This window comes from Myotis daubentonii, chromosome 2, assembly GCF_963259705.1.
Source record: "Myotis daubentonii chromosome 2, mMyoDau2.1, whole genome shotgun sequence".
Taxonomy (NCBI): Eukaryota; Metazoa; Chordata; class Mammalia; order Chiroptera; family Vespertilionidae; genus Myotis; species Myotis daubentonii.
In genome coordinates this window covers 183581772-183605213 of record NC_081841.1, presented here as the reverse complement: position 1 = coordinate 183605213, position 23442 = coordinate 183581772, and the positions used below count along the sequence as shown (strand labels likewise).

At 37.3% G+C, this 23442-nt stretch overlaps 1 protein-coding gene across 1 annotated transcript in view; it reads right to left on the bottom strand.

Moving 5' to 3' along the window:
* The window catches only part of ITGBL1 (integrin subunit beta like 1), a 211323-nt gene that overhangs the window by 109201 nt on the left and 78680 nt on the right, over positions 1-23442 (bottom strand). The window contains exons 3-4 of the mRNA XM_059685058.1: positions 8915-9061; positions 2962-3084 (exon numbers count right to left, since the gene is read on the bottom strand). Of these exons, the coding sequence (XP_059541041.1) occupies positions 2962-3084; positions 8915-9061 (270 nt within the window). The remainder of the gene's footprint in view (positions 1-2961; positions 3085-8914; positions 9062-23442) is intronic.

Genomic DNA, 23442 nt, shown 5'->3' with positions numbered 1-23442 from the left:
TGTTTGTACTTACAACCAATGAATCTGTAATGACTCATCATGCCATCACTTCCTGCATCCGTATCTATCAGTCCTTCTACAAATTCCCAAAGATGGCAATTCTTTTATATCACAAGCCTCGGAAATTTGAGGGCTACCACAGAGAATAGCAAGACAACCCTCTACTAAAAGCTTTTCCTATGAGTCAGGATTTTAACATCCTTCTTATGTCTTCCCTTTTTGTAGTTATGCCTTCCAAACATGAATGTGTGTTTCTTGTTCTTGTAAATATGATAAAAACCAGGGTCACACTGTGTTTTAGTCTAATTTTTTTCTGTAATATAGGAATTTATGTTTTATCAGAGTCTATGGCTAAAGTCTTTGAACTTCCCTCTTTTTCCTCCCACAGCCATAATTCCAGAGCATCCATAGGAAACTGATTGAGAAGCTATTTTTCTTTCTAAACACTATGGCAACCTGGCCAATGGCAAGAGTCTCAGTAGGGTTTCTTGTGAAACTCTTGTCCTTCAGATGAGACTTCTTTCAAGCGGACACACAACAGAGAGACAAAGAGGAAGAACAAGAGGTGAAGAGAAACTGTTCTAATGAGATACAGAGGAAGAGACCCATGCATACAATTCCATGTTTTCTGTCTGAATAAGCAGTAACTGAGAAACCCTTAAAAAAACACACACCTCTTCTTAGTCTAATATGATAATTTCCACAACAAATTTAATTTTAATTTATTCACATAAGTAAATATAAAGGCTATTAAATTATACATTTATATTTATAATTACATATTATAATTATATGTATGTATTATACATTTTGTTTATGAACTTAAATATCTCTGCATATACATACACACACACACAATATTACATTAAAATGCTATATCACAAGCCTCAGAAACTTGAGGGCTACCTTGGAAAATAGCAAGACAACAGTGTACTGAAAGCTTTTCCTATGAGCCAGTTCTTTAAAAAAACTTGATTAACTTCTTAAACCAGAATTTATTTTTTCTGTAATTTCAGGAAATTTATGTAAGCTGCTACATATGTAAGGATTACTTTGACATTAGCAAATGATCATAAATCTACATTCTTCCCACCAAAATCTTTGTATATTTATAAAATTTAGTATTCAATTTCAGTTTTACTAAAAACAATCATTGAGGTAGAGGTGAAAAAGAAAAGAAAAATCATGTGAAGCTACACCTTTCTGCAAGTATAGAAATGTAAGCAGATATCCTCATAACTCAAATGAAAATATTGTAACAAGACATCTGAATAATTGAGATAAAATAAAAGCTTCAGGGCAATACACATTCTGGACAATAAAGATCATTCTTTGATTTGTATAAACTGTTGGAACAAGAAAATCTCATTTTGCATTGCTTCACTGATGGGCTGTAGAATCACCACTCAACAGATTGGTTCCCTGTGAATGACAGGTGGAAAGATCTACAAGCCCAGTCAATGTCACCCCCAGAGTGTTTACCAGAAAGCTGGGGTCTGTGGTCAGAGACTTTGCACCATGAAATTGCTTAAGCCTCAAACAAATGGAAATCTAAGTGAAAGGTTGAGAGTTAACAATCTCCTGTTGTGTTGTTTCAAGTTAAATGTTTACATTTACAAAGGCAAATTGACTTTGCTTTGGTGGTCTGCATCAGAACACCTTGGCCCCAAGCATGTTCCATTCCTCTTTTTTGATTTGTAATAATTGTAACTGAAACAGCAGGAAGACAAATACATCATATTTGTGGGTGTATTTATCTAATTGTTCTAATTATTTTGGACTGAGCTCTTTAGCAGAATTCTCTGAGCAGTATCTAGCTTAGGTCACTGGCTTGAAAAAAAGAAGACTTTTGCATTTGTTTGCTTTATCCTGGTGGATTGCCCAGCAATGAAGCCAGAGAGAAAGAACCAAGCAGACCTAAATAAGAATATCTGGATGACCACGGGAATCGAAGCACTAATTTGTTTTAGTAAACAAAGGGACAGTTTGTCTTATGTTATTGACCCTTTCTCAATGGCCTCTGGTTCCCCTGATCCTTCCAAGGAAATACTCTTTTGAAATCACCCATTCTGCAAACAGGATAGGATTCCATGAACTGGAATCTTGTCAGAGATAAATGAAATAAGCAATTGCTTATTAATAGAAAGACGATCTCACACTAAAACAAATTATTAACTGCAGAGAAGGGTTTACCTAAACTAAAGGGATTTTCATTGTTCTCTACTTTCCTCTCCTGTGTCGGTCATGATTGCAAATTGAAACTTTAGGAACAGGCTTGCAGTTAGGTAAACAGAAGAGAGGGACACTATGGGTGGCGAGGAGCAGATCTTCTCATGGAACGCCACATCCTGGGCACTGATGCAGTTCTCATTGGTGAGGGGTCAAGAGTACAGTCTTTGGCATTACCTCATGTTGTACCAGTGATTGGCACTAGCAAGTATGCAATCACTAGTACAACAGACAGAAATGATTTGAGTAATGGTGGTACATAGAAAAGATCATGAGAAATGTTATCTGTATGTGTGTGTTGGGGAGTAAGTAAATATTAAGCTAATAAACCTATTGGCCTCATGTCTCCAATAGGACCTGAGACCATTTAAAGGTTAATGATGTAGAAAGAGAATGAAAATAAAATATGCAATTGAAAGATTGGGAGAAAAGAGACAATAAAAGCAGATAAGATGAGCAGAAAAGATGAAGTCCAACCACTTCAGAACTATGTAGTTGGCCTGCTTGACATAAGATCTGACTCTCCTCCAGCAATAATCTGATTTTGCATTTAAAAAGTACAAGTTACTTTGAATGCCTTAGTATAACTTTCCTTATATAAAATGTTTTCCAAATAATGTAAGTTCAGATAAAATTCATAAAGCTGGTACAGAAATTTATAGAGAGATAAAAGCACAATGAAACAAGTGAAAAATCAAGTACTTTATTAATTTCTGCAGTTAATATACATACCTCCACATATTTCTTCTGTTTCATCATCTATGCATTCTCTATCATCACACTCACAAAATTTGCCATAAACAAGTCCATTTCCATCTGAATTATCACACTTACATCTGCCACAGTGACATGTACCTAAACCATTAAAACCAAGCAAAAATTATTTGTCAAATGCATATAAATTATACTTAATGAATTTTAACCTCTTTCAAAGAGAGAAAATTCAAATCAATTTACTATTGAAATTATGTACTTTTTTGGGTATGATGAGATAGATGACAAGACATTCTTTCTTAAGATTATTGTAGCACAGAAATTATTTTTTCTAGCACAGCCATTATGATTGACCTCTAATAGTTTCATGAATTTAAATTTGACCTCCTCAGTGCAAAGCTGCTTATTCATGTCCTTCCAATCAATGCGTGAATGAATACCTTCTGATTTACCTGGGTCTGAAATGAACTAAAGCAGAAAATTCTAAGCACTGTGAGGAAAGTAACCTTACTTATCTGCCTCACCAGCATTTACTCAATGCTTGATACAATATTTGAGCATACTATTTATGTAATAAACATTTGTGGAATTCATTATTAAATGCATAAATGAAAAATGTAGATGCCCCTAATAATTTGCTATCCACAGTGTCAAACTGATATACATATTCTAATGACAAGGGAGCAGAATGGGCTTTCTTAGGCAGAGAAACCTAGGAGCTCATCAGAACCACAAGGCAGCTCAGGGTGATAGAGGCGCTGGAGTTATCTGGTCTACCATATACCACATATTCAGCCAAGTTTGAGGATTTCACTTCAATTCCTGAGAGTGATTTCACTGACAGTAAAACAGCATTTAAATGATACCGAGAGATAGAATGTTCATTTAAGGAACTTCCTTTTGAATATTTATTTTTCAATTTTGAATTGATCATCACAACATTAAAGATAAATTGAGACTTTACCACTCACCAGACACTACCTTAGACTCTAGAATATAACAGATCAACTCAATCAAATCCTTCTCTCAGATTTTTTATATGAGCAGAACTCAATGTGACAAAGTAAATGGAGAAGTGCAAAGTGTTGCAAAAGCACATAGCAAGGGGATTTAACTGACACCTGAAAGTCAAAGATAGGGTCCCTGGAGAAGTAGCTCTTATTTAAGCTGAAAACTAAAAACCAAACAAAAAAAAAATAAAAGAAATGAGAGATAGTGAAGAACAATAATGTGAAAAGTGGCATAAAAAGAATTAGGCAACTAAAGGTGCAATTTATGGAAGTCTTATAGATCATGTTAAAAATTTTGAACTGTAACCCAAGAATAATGAGAAGCCATAAATATATTTATAATAGAGTCATGTGGTAATTTATGAATTTTTATCAGATTACTCTAGTTGTCATACAAAGAATAAGCTGAAATGAGGGGAAAAGTAGATACGAGGAAAGGATTATTGCATAGAAGGTAGAAGCTGACCGAGGTGATGGCAAGGACTTTAGAAAGAAACAAATGCACTTTTGTAGAAGAACAGACAAAACTTGGTGACTGATAGGGCTTGACTTGGAGAAGAATAGGGAGGAACCAGAGATGATATTGATAAATGATTTGAGCCACTCGATACTGGAGATTCTATATGTGACCTACTTGAAAATCTTGGATTTAGGTAGACGTGTAGCCAAATCCAGGTTTTAATCCCCACTGGCTATATTTTTATTGATTTTTAGAGAGAGAGGAATAGAGAGGGAGAGAGAGGAACATGTATGTGAGAGTGAAACATTAACCCACTGCCTCTTGCACACCCCCTACTGGGGATCAAGCCTACAAGCCAGGCATGTGCCCTATCCAAGAATCAGTCCCAGCAATCTTTTGGTGCACGGCACAATGCCAGACCAAGTAAGTCGCACTAGCCAGGGCTACCTACACCTTCCTGAGGTTATTACTTTCATCTTTAATTCAAATTCCTTATCTACAAATGATATCTACCTCATAGAGCTGCTGTGAGGACCAAGTGATAAATATCATCCAATCATCTTTCTAAAAACACTACTGTGTCTAGTATATAGTAGTCTTTCAGAAAACTTTGGGTTTTACCTCTTCTCCCATTAAGATACCTAGTATATTTCTTCAGGTACACTTTATATTTATGCACCCCTGTTTTCAGACCCTCTGTGATTCTGTTACTCTAGTCACTTGAAATTTGTTATTAGCTATAACACTTATTTTTGTCTTATAGTCACATATAAATGTGTGATTTTGCAGAATTTGAGTTTGTTATTTTTCTTCCTTGAGAATGCATGTATGAATTTTACTTTTATTAAACTTTGTTTTTTGTGTGCTTTTTTCTGAAAATGATTTTAACTTATAAAAGTTTGTTTCAAATCTAGTGCTCTAATTCATGGTCCTGCCTCATTTCAATTTTTTCTTTAATTATTAACCTTATTTTTCATTGTCACATTTATGCTGTCTCTCAACCATCCACATATGTATCCATTAAATTTTCTTGTTGCCTATTATATTATTGGAAAACTATAGGAGGTAATAAGAGGAAAACTATAGAAGATAATGAGATGAATAAAATTATAAGAGATAATAAGATGAATAAAATTAAAACTAAGTAAATCATAGACCAGGCAGAAAGAGCTAGATGATTAATCATTTATACAGGGGTGAGCAAAAGTAGGCTTACAGTTGTAATACAAAAAATAATAAGATAATAAATAGTAATACAAGAATAAACTCTGTGTTTCACATACAACTGTAAACCTGCTTTAGCTAATCTTTGTGTATGTATATATGTATGTATTTATAATATTTTTTATATATATAAAACCAGATGATACAAAGGCATTTGCAATAGATTTGTGACAAATGCTTTATAGAAAGTATAAACTTAAATCCTAGTCTGGTTCTGTGAAGGAGGAAAGGCACAATAAAAGAGTAAGTTCTAGAGTTGGCACTTGACCATGGATAGAATTTCAACAAGTGGAAATGAAGAAAAGATGTGATATTGAGGAACGAGCTTGAGCTAAGGATTACGAGTGGGGAATTAAAGAACAGTGAAGCATCTGACCTGAGTTTGGAGAAAAGGGTAGCTTGAAGCCAGATAGTAGAGGATCAAGACTACTGGTGAAAAATTTTAGAATTTATCTGTTGGAATTCCTGGAGGCTTTGTGGTTTTGGAGAGAGAGGTATAACATAGGAGTATATGCAATAGTTATTTTCAGGAAAGATGGGAAGAAACGGTCTCTTCCTCTGAATTCTACAACTTCTCACTGACATCTCCCACAGGCAGGCTCACTCCCTTCCACACATTGGAACCATTCCTGGCTGATGTAGGAAGTTTACAACAGCTCAAAGACTTCCTGTCTCACCTACCAAGGAGAAATCACAATTGAGGCTCCAAGATATGGCATATGGAAGACCTGGCAAAAGTGACAGACTCCTGTGTTCATGCTATGTCATACTGCTTCTTAACTCAGGTCCTAGGACTGGTCTTCTGTTATGCCAGATTATTTTAGCACAGACACATCCTTCTGACTAATGTAGCTGTCTCTCTCGGATAGCTTCCCAGTCTTCTTTTTAAAATATATTTTATTGATTTTTTACAGAGAGGAAGGGAGAGAGATAGAGAGTTAGAAACATCGAGGAGAGAGAAACATCGATCAGCTGCCTCCTGCACACTTCCCACTGGGGATGTGCCCGCAACCAAGGTACATGCCCTTGACCGGAATCGAACCTGGGACCCTCCAGTCCACAGGCCGAAGCTCTATCCACTGAGCCAAACCGGTTAGGGCAGCTTCCCCAGTCTTGAACATTGGCCTATACCCTTGTGCAATGGCATCACACGTTACTTCACCCTGCAGACTGTGCTGGCCTTTCTGGCCCCCTACAGAGTCAAAAGATTCTGGAACTCCATTAGTCCCCAGCTCCATCTCAGCCTGCCCTTCAGTCTTATGCCCCACTCCATTTATCTCTTTTCCTCTTCTGCTCCAAGCTACTTCCAGAAAACCACATTGTAATCTGAAGTGGAAAGAAAGATTAGTAGAAAGAACTCATACATGAATGCAATTTGAGGGGAGTGGTCCTGAACTAGGCTGGTCAAAATAGGACTGACTATAGGCTATAAAGAATAAACATTGTTGGGTCAATTGAAAAAACTGGAATATGAATGGCAGATTGCATCAAAGCTTTGTATTAATGTTAAAAAATATAGGGATATAGATATCTGAGAAATGTGTTTTGTACCTTACTAAATGTTTTTATCTATTAAAAGAATTCTGTAAAATTTCTCCTTAAAGATAACTAAATGTAGTGCATCACATGTTTAGATTTCTTATGTTGAAACATCTTTGGATTCCTAAGCTAAAATCTACCTGTTGAGTATATTATTAAAAAGAAGAAGAAGAAACCCAAAACACAAAACCCAATACCTTGAATTTAACTTGAAAACAAAATAAATAAATCCAAAAAATAAAGAACAAAGAAACAAACAAAATTCAAGTATTATTACTTAAGAAAGTTTGGAAAGCATAAAGTTTTCACAATAGAAGAAGCTGTGTGGGGGTGTGAGGGGCGAGCGTGTGGGTGCACACACATTTGGAGGGGTGGGTGTTATGAACTGGAAGTAGAGAAATCTGATTGCGAGAAAAGAAAAGACTGAAAGAAGCAAGAATATCAGTCAACACAGAAAGTGGCCTGGCTGCTGAGACCTATTAGTCATGGCCCCTGATTGGTCCATTCACATCTTGCAGTGGACGTGGCTCTGATTCCCAGGAGCAAGAGCAGAACAGCCTCACTGCACTTAGGCTGCACAAGAGCAATTCATTGCAAATCAAAAACTGGAAAGGTCTTATCTCTGATTGCAGGACTCTACCAACAAAGTGAGCTTCCGGACGGAAGATACTCATGCCTGTCGTCAAATCCTTGCTTATAACAGGAGGAGCAAAGGCTCAGACTGCTGGATCTACATAAGAATTACACAAGAGCTTTAAAAATCAACTATAGTCCAGCCAGGGGTAGGCAAACTTTTTGACTGGAGGGCGACAATGGGTTCTTAAACTAGACCGGAGGGCTGGAACAAAAGCATGGATGGAGTGTTTGTGTGAACTAATATAAATTCAAAGTAAACATCATTACATAAAAGGGTACGGTCTTTTTTTTTTTTTTTTAGTTTTATTCATTTCAAACGGGCCGGATCTGGCCCGTGGGCCGTAGTTTGCCCACGGCTGGTCCAGACCATACCCTGAGACAACTGAATCACAGCCTCTAGTTTAAGACACCAACATTCTCAAGTCCAGTCAGGTTGTGAAAAGCTGACTTTGAGGCTCCATGTGACCAAATGTTAAGAGAATTTAATTATAGTAATACTGGCTGAAAACCATTGAAATTGAAACGGTATGAAACTGTAGTTGTTTTATTTTTTAAATAGGGTTTTGGTAATTAATTTTAACAGCTTTTCTTTAAATTTCTAAAAATATATTTTAAATGATTTCTGTGAGAGGTAAAAATATTTTGATCAAACAAAAAAGCTTGCTGTCACTATTCTTTAATGAGTTTCACATAGTGCATCAGAAACTTCTATTTAATTAAAAAGGTTTGGTTTTATTTGATGGCTGACAAATCTGGATCTGTAACAGAAAATAATTAAGTCAGTTTATATAAATAATTTTTCAAAGATTTATTTCAGCATTCAAAATCAGGGCTGACAATGTACATAAAATGCCATGGGGGTGTTGTTTCCAGTGAATTTCCTACTTGAAGGAGGCCTTTAGAACAGCTGGAGAACATCAAACTTGCCAGTCCCAGCAAGGTGACATTTTTTTCTATTGATTTGTCTGAATTTCATTTCTAAAAAATATACTCAGAAGCAGTTTCATTCAGAGGTTCAACACTCCAAAATGCATAAGTACTTCCATTAAAAGCCCAAATTTGATTATTTCACTTAAGAATCTTCATAGAATCAAATTCTTACCTGCATTAGAGCAGATGATATCTTGAGAATTCTTGCACATTTGGTTACTTTTTTTCTTTGTCAGATCACAATTAGTTGGGTACTGGCAAGCATCCCCAGACCATCCTTTGTCACATTTGCACTTTCCACAGTCACACTTACCATGGCCTGAGGATTTAACGACATCCAGTTAGACTCAAATTGTTTTCCAAAAAACAAAAAAGACGCATTATTATAACTAAAAGAGTTAAGGGTAATGTTGGTTCAAGATTGAGCAATAATAAATTCAAACATATATATTACATTGACTAAAGGGTAATGATATTATTATATACAGTATAATGGAGGATGTAAAATTTATTTAAATAACCAACTTTGAGAAATCATGCTAAAACATTAATTTATAGAGACATTAGGATAGATAATAAATCTGAAGTATAATAAACATAAAAAAATTTAGTATAGAAAGAAACCTCAGTACCTCCACATTGCAGAGACAAAAGCCCAGTAAAAATTATTTTCATGTAAGTACACTTTATAGCACATAAAACTACAAATTCTGAGTAAGGAATCTTACATGAATCTCCACTCAACCAAACTTTGGCCTTTTATTTACTTGAATCTAACATGTAATAAAATTGTATAGATATATAAATATCACCTTGGATAAGATTGACATGAAAGTTAAGTATATAGCTTGTGTCTCAATGAGGAAATTTGGTTCAAGAATCAAAAGAATAAGACCCACATTCATCTATTGCCACACAAGTTTCTCAACCTTTCATGCTCTCAAATCTACATTTTGCTGTTTTTATTGCTGGGATCATTAACTTTATTAAATCTGCTTAATGAAGCCTACTAATGTTTTCATTGGCTATATATAAATTAGACTGAAGTGCAAAATATGTATAACCCTTGGCCCTTGGCTCTAAGAATTTACAAATTCGAAGTTGAGACTGACATATGAAGAGAATTGATGTCAGACTTTCTGTTAAGTTTGAGCAATACAGTTTATGGCCTATAGAAATAAAAAGGAAGAGACTTTCTGGACTTCCTTGACCTTTAAATAAGCCTTGAAAGGTGAGGAGAGTTTGAATGGGTTGCAGGGATAGTATTCTTCTTTATTTTATTTTATTTTTTTTATTGATTAAGGTATTACATATGTGTCCTTATCCCCCCATTGCCCCCCACCCCCCACTCATGCCCTCACCCTTCTGGTGTCTGTGTCCATTGGTTAGGCTTATATGCACATGTACATGTCTTTTGGTTGATCTCTCCCCCTTACCCCCACCCTCTCCTCCCTTCCCTCTGAGGTTTGACTGTCTGATTGATGCTTCTCTGTTTCTGGATCTGTTTTTGTTCATTTGTTTATGTTGTTCATTATATTCCACAAGTGAGTGAGATCATGTGATATTTATCTTTCTCTGACTGGCTTATATTATGATATTACTAGAGGCCTGGTGCACAACATTTATGCATGGGGGGAGGGGGTCCCTCAGCCTGGCCTGCACCCTCTCGCAGTCCACCCCTGAGGAGTCCTTAGCGCTGCTGCAGAGGCTGGAGAGGCTCCCATCACTGCCACTGCACTCGCCCGCCATGAGCCCAGCTTCTGGCTGAGCAGTGCTCCCCTTGTGGGAGCACGCTGACAACTAGGGGCCATTTCCTGTGTTGAGCGTCTACCCCCTGGTGGTCGGTGTGCGTCATAGCGACCATTCATTCTGCCGTTCCGTCGATTTGCATATTAGGGTTTTACTATATAGGATGTCTTAATGCCTGAAATTCATATACCACAACGGAATGGAATCATTGATCTGGTGCCAACAGTTATTCAATGTGGCAGCCAAAATCTACATGATGAGGTCCAGATGGTCAGTCAGAATGAAAGGCTCAGAGGTCCCATTTGGGCAAGTTCAGCAGAGCCTGCATCTGTGATTGGCTGTGACTTTAAAAGTCCTCTGTGTGTGACCCAGTCCATGTAAACGTTTCTATTCCTGTTGCATTTTTCAAATATTGCAGGCACCATAATTGTAATTCACTTCATCCAGTGCACATTACTCTTTCAAATTGATTGTTTCATTTTGCATTCCTGTCTGGCCCTACATGATAATGTTAATCTCCGCCAACTTGGTATCATTCACAAACATAAGTGATCTCTCCTGCCAACCATTCAGTCTATTTATAATATATTAAGCCACATTCTTGAAGGAGCTGAGCCTTTTTGATAAATCAAGTGTGTTGGTAACTGTAAGGACTCTTAATATTAGTGTATTAGGTTGAACCACATAATATTTTAACTTTTCTAAGTTGAATATCAGCTATTTCTTATCTTCATCTCCATATAAAGTCTTCATATCAACAATGTTAATAGAAATGATTTAGAAGAACAAGGAATATGGCAGTAATAATTTGCTAAATCTGGAATAAAAGAACACTCAATGCTTATTTATATCGGATGGGACAGCTTATTTGGAGATAAATATATAATTTTTTAGAAAGAAAATTATCTTCAGATGATTTTTACTCTTTATTCACAGTTAGGAAGAGCTTTGGAAAACCTTGGGGAATAAGGTTATGATATTATTGTGGTAATCTCCATTAAAGTATCAATAACATGGTTTTTAAAAATATCACATTTTTCAATAAATTATCCATTGTGTATTAGCTTTCTGGGGCTTCCATACAAAGTACCACAAGCTTAATTGGGCGCAAGCCAGGGTGAGGGACACCCCCAGTGCATGAATTTTCATGCCCCAGGCCTCTAGTATATATATAAAAGGATGGCCCCTGCCTAGAGCTACATGAAATCCTAACCAGCACAGCATTCACCATTCCTGGCTGTCTAGACCAGCAATTTTCAACGTTTTTCATCCCATGGCACACATAAACCAATTACTAAAATTCTTTGGCACATTGAAAATATATTTTTTGCTTATCAGATTAAAAAAAGGGTATAATTTTGATTCTTTCACACTGGAAGGCTATTGTTGTGTTCACTGTTGTCATTTTTAAATTTTATTTCACAATCCAAAGGAAAAGAGGTCAGTGTTCCTGACTCAATAGTCAAGTATTGCATGTTTTAAACATTTCTGTGGCAAACCAGTTGAAAATCACTGGTCCAGTTCTGGTTCTTCTCCAGATAAGTCAATTTCCACAACTACAAAATGTGGTCTTAAAATAAACAGTCCAACATGCTTGACAATAAATCTGTTGCCCTTCAAATAAATTCCCTAAGGAATCCAAAGAAAACAAGCACACAAAACAAGAATGTCAGAGAAATGCCAAAACAACTCCCAGCCAAAATAATGAAGATGGAAACGTAAAAGGCTTTGTTTCCAGGGTTTTCAGTGGTTTAGGGAAGACAAGCCATAGTGGAGAGTAAAATCCAATAGTTTAGTCTCATTTTCAGTAAGAAGCCAGAGGTGTGGTGGCTTTCTCCAGTGCTTCCAGTAAGCTGGGGCCTTGATCTCCACTGATAAAGGCATTCCAACAAACACAGGATAAACATTTGTAATTTTAAATTAAACAATGCAACAGCAGCAGCATCACCATTCTTCATAATCCTTTTCACCTGGGTAATGCAAAGGCAGTGGTGATGAACTCATTAAAATCCATTAGTGCATAATAGAGGGGAGTTGACACTATTTACTTTTAAATGAAGAGCTGTTTCAACATGGAAATAAAGACTTTACCAGTATTGAAAGAACTTTTAAAAACCAATCAGCCATTACTAAATACAAATGAAAAATAATTATACTTTTCTTTGGCAACTATATGGAAGAAAAAAAATAGAAGGAGACATCCCTTATCTCTCTTTTTCAAGTTTACTGATATTTTGGATGGAAATAAACTGCCAAAATGAATATGTTTATTGGATTAGCTATATGTCCTTGGCTTCAGTCCTCTTGAAGTCTTAAAAGGTAAAAAGTAGATAGATAGGTATTTAGGTAAATCAGATAGATAGATAGATAGATAGGTAGATAGATAGATAGATAGATAGATAGATAGATAGATAGATAGATAGATAATAGATAGGGGAGAACCAAGATGGCAGCATAGGTTAATGCTGGAGTTTGCTGCCTCGAACAACCACTTTAAGAATACAACTAAAAGATGGAACAGACATCACCCAGAACTACAGGAATGCTGGCTGAGTGGAAGTCCTACAACTAGGAGGAAAGAGAAATGCATACCGAGACTCAGAGGAGGCGCAGTGCTGAAGTCAAATACTAAGGTGCGGAGTGCACGCAGAGCGGGCTGGTGGCTGAGGGTGTGGTTGGCGTTTTCAATCGGGAGGGAGTAACAGACTCTGAGCTCCAGATCCGGACGAGTCTTTAGGGACCCAGACTCAAACAGGAGAAGCGGGACTGTCTGGCTTTGGTCAGAACTCGAAGGCGGCTTTCTCTCCGAGGTTTGCAGCAGTTGCTGGGACTCAGAGAGGCAGAGCCCCTGGGGACAGGACTGAGAGCAGCCATAACTTCTCGCTCTGCCCACCCTGTTGATCCTGTGCGACCCGCCCCACCCAAGCCCTGCACAAAGGCATTTCCCGGATAGCCTCAGGCAAAGGCTAGATTAGCACCTCTCTAGAGGACAGAAGTTCTCTCACTGCAGACACAGCTGATTCTCACAGCCATTTGGCCTGGAGGTCAAATCCCCACCAGTATTACCTACAACAATCTAGGCTTAACTACAACAAGACTGCACATAAAGACCACTAGGGGTTGCACCAAGAAAGCATAAAAAATGCGGAGACAAAGAAACAGGAGGCAGATGTCAGAAATGGAAGATATAGAGCTCAAAACCACACTTTTAAGGTCTTTCAATAATTTTCTAAACACTGCCGATAAATGTAGTGAGATCCTCAAGAGATCTAACGAGACCCTCGATGTCGTGATAAAGAACCAACTAGAAATTAAGCATACACTGACTGAAATAAAGAATATTATACAGACACCCAAAAGCAGACCAGAGGAGCGCAAGAATCAAGTCAAAGAATTGAAATGTGAAGAAGCAAAAAACACCCAACCGGAAAAGCAAAATGAAAAAAGAATCCGAAAATATGAAGATAGTGTAAGGAGCCTCTGGGACAGCTTCAAGCATACCAACATCAGAATTATAGGGGTGCCAGAAGATGAGAGAGAGCAAGATATTGAAAACCTATTTGAAGAAATAATGACAGAAAACTTCCCCCACCTGGTGAAAGAAATAGACTTACAGGTCCAAGAAGCACAGAAAACCCCAAACAAAAGGAATCCAAAGAGGACCACACCAAGACACATCATCATTAAAATGCCAAGAGCAAAAGACAAAGAGAGAATCTTAAAAGCAGCAAGGGAAAGAAACTCAGTTACCTACAAGGGAATACCCATACGACTGTCAGCTGATTTCTCAACAGAAACTTTGCAGGCCAGAAGGGAGTGGCAAGAAATATTCAAAGTGATGAATGCCAAGAACCTACAACCAAGATTACTTTGTCCAGCAAAGCTATCATTCAGAATTGAAGGTCAGATAAAGAGCTTCACAGATAAGGAAACCTAAAGGAGTTCATCACCACCAAACCAGGATTATATGAAATGCTGAAAGGTATCCTTTAAGAAGAGGAAGAGGAAGAAAAAGGTAAAGATACAAATTATGAACAACAAATATGCATCTATCAACAAGTGAATCAAATGAATAAATAATCTGATGAACAGAATGAACTGGTGATTATAATAGAATCAGGGACATAGAAAGGGAATGGACTGACTATTCTTGGGGGGGAAAGGGGTGTCGGAGATGGGGGAAGAGACTGGACAAAAATCGTGCACCTACGGATGAGGACAGTGGGTGGGGAGTGAGGGCGGAGGGTGGGGCGGGAACTGGGAGGAGGGGAGTTATGTGGGGGAAAAAGAGGAACAAATGTAATAATCTGAACAATAAAGATTTAATTAAAAAATAGATAGGTAGATTAGGTATAGAAATAGGGTGAATGAATAAAGAAGATAATATTTGTTATTCAGCCACTAGAAAGAAGGAAATCCTGCTACTTGGGACAACCTGGATAGACGTTGAGGACATCCTGCTAAATGAGGTAAGTCAGAGAAAGACAGGTACTGTGTAGTCTCACTTATGTGTAGAATCTAAAAAATAGACAAACAAACAACAACCAAAAGTAAACTCCCAGAAAAAACTCAGATTTGTTATCAGAGGCAAAAAGTGAGGAGTGTGTGAAATGGGTGAAGGTGGTTAAAGGTACCAACTGCCAGTTCTAAGTAAGTGCTGAGGATATGATGAACAACATGATCTGTAGCTAACACTGCTATCTGGTATATTTGAATGCTTGTAAGAGTAAATTCTAAGAGTTCTCATCACAAGGAAAACAACTTTTTCTTTGTATCTATATGAAATAATGGGTATTAACTAAACTTATTGTGGAAATTATTACATAATATAGGTATGTCAGGTCATTATCCTGTATATTTTAAACATACACAGTGCTGTATGTCAATCATATCTCAATAAAACAGCAAAAGTCCTGATTATTATTATTCATTACCACTGACAACAATTTTATATGGAAGAGGGTGGATGTTTCAAAAATGATTCTGGGTGTCAAATTAGCAAGGTATACCACTGATGGAGCCTCATGATACTCCTGAAATTTGAGCACCCAGTTGGCCCTGCAAATCTATTTGCTTTGGTCAAATATGTATACTCCCAAGACCTGCATTGTGTCCTATTTCCCAGTAGATTCAAACATGCTCATTTAATAACAGACACACTCAATTTTTCTCCTATCCTTTCTGAGCTACTATAGATTTCCCAGTCTTTTATAGGTACAAAGACAAACAAACAAACAAACAAACAAAAAACTAACTATGCCACATCTAGAATTCTAAGAAAAGTTTGTGAAAGGATCCCTTAAGTAATATTACAATTATTATGGTTTGCTATAGAAACTTGACCATTTTCAAGATGGGGCATCAGTCCCGTTTGCTTCTCAGGCTATCAAAAAAGGACTTAAATATGAACAATAGAAGAATTCTGTGTAGAGGGAACATTTGCCCTAAGAAATTAAAAGGTCTGTTCTCTCCTCCTGTCTGGACACTAATCAGTCATGTGACCTTGGTCAGGAAAATGGAAAAGAAAAACAGGAAGCCAGTAATAACAGGCTCTCAGGTACTGATGGTAGTTTATACAGGCTAGCTAGTCTATTTAATTTCCATAAGGAGCCAGTGAGATAGATTTCATTTCCAAGTTTTACAAATAAGAGGACTAAAGTATAATTTACTTGCTCAAAGTAACATGGTTTGTAAACTGAACAGCTATGTTTTCACCATTACACCCAGCATTATCTGTTTAGTTGCAATACAATAGACTTGAGAGGGCGCTTTTGTTCTCGGAAAGGTGATGCCAGTAAAAGGTATGGACTGGTGGCTTGACAACACTGCTTTAGCTTTGGAGGTTTCCTTTTGGGACTCACAAGCGTAGAATTGGGTTATTCATTCTAGCTGGCGAAAGAACTGTAACAGTGAAATTATCCCACTTTACTATTTAAAATGAAAGAATGCCACAGCCGTCAGATAAAAGAGTTCAGGAATCCAAACCTCAATGTGTTCATCTGCAAAAGTAAGAGTTGGACTAACTAACTCCAAGATGCCTTTCATCTCGAAAATTCCATAAGATAGCTTCAATTAGTTTCTTTGTCTCATGACAAAGCAAAATGGTTTCTTCAAATAGGCATTCAACATATTAGTACAAGGTAATGGCAGTGGACATCAATTGTTGCCAAATATTGTTTGCTACTGAAAACAATCATGAGCAGTTAAAATCTTGTTTGTTTTTAAAAGCACCCATTACAATATTGTAGATTATCGTGATATGTTTATTTTTAAAGTGGGTTTGGCATGAATCAGTACTGCTAAAATTAATGGATTTAAAATTAAAATTCTGGTGACCTTAGAATGGGGAATAAAATATAAATTATAGCAAACAATACATAATATTTTGGATGACTCTTAGGTAGCACATTTTATAAAGTTAACCATATAATTATATATCAAATTCTTGTAAGAATTACACACACACACACACACACACACACACACACACACACACAAGCTAGTGGATTCAGAAAACCTAGTTGTTAGTACAGATTCTTCCACAGGTGGTTTTGTCACCTTCAACAGGCTAGTTAATCTTTGAACTTTTCTGGCCTCATTTTTTTGGGGGGGGAGGGGGGTTCTGGTAAATTAAAAATGTACGTCTCTCAGTATTTCTCGAGGGATGCAGGATATGTTTCTTTATTAGACCTGTCTCCCAGGCCCTGTTTTATCCACATTTCCCAGGAAGCTGGTACTCCCTTCCCTATCTGAAAATCCATGATACTAAGAGCCTAAGCTGCATTTCTCAGGTTCCTGAGGATGGAAAGAGAGAAAGACCATTTGACTAAATGACAGAAGTGCTCAATTTTCTTTTCCTCTTTCTAGCTTCCAGTTGTAAGATTTTATTCATCAGAAAGCTTTCAGAGATTCCTTCACTTTTTTCTACAATAAAAAAATACAGCCCTAGATGGTTTTGCTCAGTGGTTAGAGCGTCAGCTTGAGGACTGAAGGGTCCCTGGTTCCATTCAGGTCAAGGGCACATACCCAGGTTGCAGGCTCAATCCTCATTAGGGGGCATGCAGGAGGCAGCTGATCAATAATTCTCTCTCTGTATCGATCAATGTTTCTATCTCTCTCTCCCTCTCCCTTCCTTTCTGAAATCAATAAAAATATATTTAAAAAAATACACATAAAGAGCCCTCATTTCCTTTCATTTCTGCCTTGGCCTTTTGTCCTCTGTTGGGTTATTGATTCAGGAGTGTCAGTATCATATACATCAACTGATAAAAGCCATTCAAGCCTTTGAAACTTAACATTCACCAATGATATTTCTTAGTCAGTGGAAATGAATTTACTCAAACTGGAATATAAGAATCTCAGAATATGGTAACCAGAGCAGGGGACCTTGAACTAGTGAAATCTCCTCAGTTGTACTGGGGAAAGAGAAGGAATATTATACTCGGCCGTAAGAAGAATGAAATCTTACCATTTGTGACAGCGTGAATGGACCTAGAAGATATTGTACTAAATGAAATAAGTCAGACAGAGAAAGACAAATACCATATGATATAACTTATATGTGGAATTTAAAGAACAAAATAAATGAACACACAAAAATTTTAAAAAAATGTAGCTCCACCCTTACCATTTACTCCTTCCACATTGTAAATGTGCAATGAATAATCTAATCAATGGAGATATATGTATATGTGTTTGTGTTATATATATGTGTGTGTTCATATACATATGTAAGTATATGCATGTATGAGACTCTAAACTTTGTCTTTTAATATGGTTCCCAAAAGTGAAAGCACCAAATAAGATGGTATTTAGTGTCCATCCCAATGTTGAAATGTTTCCCCAGAACTTTTTGTATCTGTACATTAGATAAATATCAATAATATTCTTCATCTATTTATATGAACCTTCATCTCAAGTTCTAGTGGTTGTCCATAGAGCAAACTCTGTATATGTCTTCATTTCTCATAGCATTATAAGAATTGTGTGTCAAAATGGAGACAACTGTCTACTCCATGAGGTGATATAATGCAGGGCCTCCGTGTGCAGGCACCAGAGGCAGACTGCCAGGTTCTATGACTTGCTAGCTAGTTCACCTTCGGCATATACTTAATTAGATTCCTAGGCTGCCTTAACAAAGTACCACAAGCTGGGTGACTCCAAAAACAGAGGCTAATTCCCTTACAATTCTGCAGGCTAGAAGTTCTAGATCCAGGTGTCAGCAGGACCAAAGCTGCTTGAGACTCTAAATAGAACCCTTTCTTCCCTTGTCCTGTTTTTGGTGGGAGCCAGCCATCCTTGGAGAGCCTTGCCTTGCAGCTGCATTGCTCCAATCTCTGCCTCTGTTATTACCTGGACTTCTCCCTCAGGTGTCTGTTTGTGTCTCTTCTCCTCTACTTATATTATAAGAACAACTGTCATATTGAATTAGGGGCCACCCTACTTCAGTGTAATCTCATCTTAACTCATTACATCTGCAATGACCCTATTTCCAAACAAGGTCACATTCTGAAATCCTAGGGGTTAGGATTTTTTCAACATTATCTTTTTGGAGGACACAATTCAGTCCATAACACCTCTCATTATCTCCGCTTCATCTGTAAATTGTGGATAAAATAATAATACCTATCTCACAGGATTGTTATGGGAATAGAATGAGTTAATTCCCACAAATCATTTAAAACACTGCCCATCAATACCATGTTAGCTATTACAATCTATACTGAAGATATTGGGAGAGCAGGTCACCCTAACACAACTGTCATGATTATTGCAATTCTAAACTTAAGTGTAGAGTAAAAAGTGGATGTTAAGTACAAATTCTGACTCATGTTTCTCCCTCTCCCATACTGCAGAGAAAAATCCCTCTTCCAGTACTAATAGTACATCTGAGTTACAGGGAAAAGAACTTTCCCTGGATGAGTCCACATTTCACAAAACTAATGAGTACACTGACCAACAAGCTAAGTGAATGATTAATTGTGGCTGAATAATAATTTAAACATTTCAAAGTGCTAATGTGCTCTCAAATACATACCTATTTATATGTGTGTGCATCTATGTATTTTTCTAAGGTCCCTAAAACTTCCCCACATTCATACTGCACACTTTGGCGTTAGATGCCTTTGGGAAAGCACCAAAAATACAAAAAGCAGCAAAAATGTTTATCTTTTTTATTCAGCTTCAGAGCAAGGTTCCTGACAAATTGGTAGTTTCCAAAATGTGACAGCCATCATTCAAGGCATGTACAAGATGATATTTGTGATGCAAGAAGAAAATATCTAGAATTAATATTTATGCTTATTTTCATTGTCTTTAAAATAATTTTATAGATTTTATGTGTGCAATTTATTGATATAAAACATGTCTACATAATTTATAAATTAGTATACCTATATATGGGTAAATTTCATTTTTTAAATGTATGATCAGGGTTTTGAGACAACTGATTTAAGCAATAGGTTTGTAAAGTTATAAAAAAGATTCTATTTCTTAAGCTAGGTGGTAGAGAATAATATCATTTTTGCTGCCTTTTACACTTCTTGATACTATTTCACTCAAAAAAATTAAAAAGAAAAAAACCCCCACATCTGTCAGAATTAAGCTATATATATAAAAGCCAACGTGACCGAACAACCAGTCAACCTGTCGCTATGATGCACATTGACCACCAGGGGGCAGAGGCTCAAAGCAGGAGCTGCCCTCTGGTGGTCAACTGTTCCTACAGCTAATCTCCCACAGCTGGCCAACCTCCTGTGGCCCCTCCGCGAGCCAGCCAGCCAACCTCCCACCGCCCCTCACCCTTCATCGGGCCAACCTTCCAGGCCCCTCCCCCCAACCTCCCATGGCCCCTCCCCCCAGATGGCCAGCCCTGATTGGCCCCATTGGGACTGGGCAAGACGCCCTGATTGGTGCCAATCACCGGCCAGGCCGAGGGACCCCACCCGTGCACAAATTCGTGCACTGGGCCTCCAGTACTCATATAAGTAATGATGTCAAAGAGTTACATTTTGGAACTTCAGTGGCATTCAGGAGATGTCACAATCCTGAATCATATCCAAAAGACACTGCATGGGGCAGACTGAGGAATATAAATTGTCATACATAGCCTAACAGTCTATGAAGAACTTGGTAGAATATACTTGATTGTCTGAATGGGAAGACACTATTATTCAGAAAAATACATGCTGTATGCAAGGTTCTAGCAAGAGCAATGAACTGTGTGGGCCTCCAGGAAAGGGGTCTGTCCAATGCCCTCTGCAGTAGGGCTAAAGTATGGGACACAGAGAGACAGGTTGGAGATCCAACTGCACATCTCTGGAGAGCTTTGCCAATTTTGTCTGGACCAGCTTGGAACAGTTTCAATAGAAACAGAAAAGGTTTCAAAGGCAGCAAGTATCTGACACAGGCCTTGAAGTGTCCTACAGACCCAGCAGGGCACAGCAGGTCAATCACAAATTTTTGGAGAGGGAAGGTCATTAGCTAAAGAGGACTGTGGTTAAAATGAGTTCCATTACTAAATTCCAATGGGTTTATAAAGGCGCCCCAGTCAGATTCCAAAATAAGCCCAAGACTTTTTATAAAATGTACTTTTTATAAAATGTACTTTTAAGAAAGAACTCTTTTATTGCTCCTTAATTAAGTATGTGCAATGGCTAAACTGAACATCATCTATGATCATCTCATGATTTTCAAATATTATGATCAAGCAACTCTTTGGAATGTTATTTTCTCCTATTCCAACTAAAAAGGAGCAGATGGCAATGATTTATTTCTTATTTCCTTCTCACTTAGTTCAAAAATTAACAAACATTTGTATGTTCAGTTAACTTTATTGTAAATCTTCTAATTGCAATGACTTTTCTATTAACTCAGTAACTCCCTAGGGTTTTCTGCTCTCAGCTGTTCTAAAGTGGGTAGTTAATAAAAGTTGTTGACAATTTGGTTGACTTGATTGGAAAGAATGAAATAATTCTCTTGCAAGCAGGTAAAAGCACTTTAAGTCATGACATTTTCTACAATACAAAGATCAGTCACCTGAAGTAGCACTCTTACTGAAATCACATATTTTGTAGAGGAGAGCAAACCACACTGAGGTGTGCATTTAGGTGATAAAAATAGAAAGAAAAAGTTTCTATAACATCCAGTGCACTCAGTTGTCCTGAAACCATTTAAACCAAGGCATTTGGAGATGAAGAAAAGGGCATAACAGTAGTGGTCATTGCTCCAAAGAGAAGGAACAGCTTCATGTGAAAATAAGACCAGTTCAAAACTTACCAACCCCTGTCCAGGACATTCTCCCTGTTCTTGACGGGTGAGCTGTGCCATCCCCCAATCTGGAAGTCTATAGTTATTATAACTCATGATAGATAAGCTTCACCTATCATTAAATTTTATAGGCAACCCATTTTTATAGAATTCTAGATAATGTATCTTGTCTTTCTTTTTCCATTGGCATACAGATATTTACTTTGGAAAATAGCATTACTAACCTACACTCTAATGCATAAAACAATTAAACTTTTGAGTTACAAATCACTTCAATTTATATTATCTTATTTGGTTATGGTTATCCAAATGATGCAAAAAAATAGAAAACAAGTATTAACATTCTCATAGAAGATGAAATTCTTGGTAATATCTTTAAATGATTCCTCCAAATTTTCAGCCAAGCTCCCAAGTCATCCACTCAGCTTGGGTACCCTCAAACTCAGGAGCAATGAAATTCCCAACTTCCTGTCCTTCCATCCTCTTACCTTACCCTCCCACATGTTGCCTCCTTCTCTACAGCTCCAGAGGTGACATCAAGGTCCATTCCTTTCAAGGAGCCTTGACTTCCTTGCCTTCTGGTTCTTTGGGGGCCTTACGCCCTCTCTCCTCTATTACAACCCAAGCCTCATTATTAGCACCTTCCCCTTATACCATGAAATTGAATAAGGATCTCCTGATCTTTGCAAAATAAAATCAATACTTCCTCTAGGAAACACATGGCCCTACTTTTAGTCTCTATTCCAACTCAATTCTCCCTTTTTTATTCAAATCTCCAAAAAGGAAGTTTTCACTCTCATTCTCACCTTTTCTCTACAATTGGATTTCATTTCCACCATTCTATCAATGTTTCTAAGATAACTAGCATGCTTTTTATTCCTTAATTCAATTAACATTTAAGTCCTAGCCATATTGTTTGCTTCTCTGTCCTTTGACATCTCCTCCCCTCCCCCCACCCCTTTTCTTACTCTTCTCTGGCTCCTTGGCTTCTCCCATCATGTCTAAATGCATAGCATCAATAAAATCCACATTCCCCAATGCATCTTAGAAAAGATAAGGCAAGTAAGAAGAATAAAAAAGACTGGAACATTTATTCCAAAGAGATTTAATTAAAACAAAGATAATCCTTACATTACTGAATCATATTAGGTTTTAAGCAGGCTTGAACTGTTACGTTTTATTGTTTTGTTTAATTTTTCCTCCTGGTATTTAATGAGAAGTTGAGGGTAGGGAAGAAAACTCATAAGGAACACCAGAGAAAACAAAAAGGGAATTAAAAGCAAAATTTCCTTTGCATATCTAAATATCCAAGTTTCAAGATAATATAGTTGAATCTGCCACATACACACACTTAACAGTTTTCTTATAATTAGCAATGTGGCATATACATTGTTCTGAGACAATTATTTTTCCAAGTAAAATGTAACTTGGAGAACTTTTGTCAAGAACTGTGAAAGGGAACTGAGATATGATTTCCCTCATTTGAAATTAATAAATTAACCTGCCACAGTTCCCTGGTTTCTGGCAGAAGACAGGAGACTTTTGAGTTAGAGTCAAAGGACTTTATTACTCACTAGAGGCCTGGTGCACAAAATTCGTGCACTTGGGAGGGTCCCTCAGCCTGGCCTGCACCCTCTCACAGACCGGGAGCCCTCAGCGGATGTCTGATTGCCTTGGAGGCGG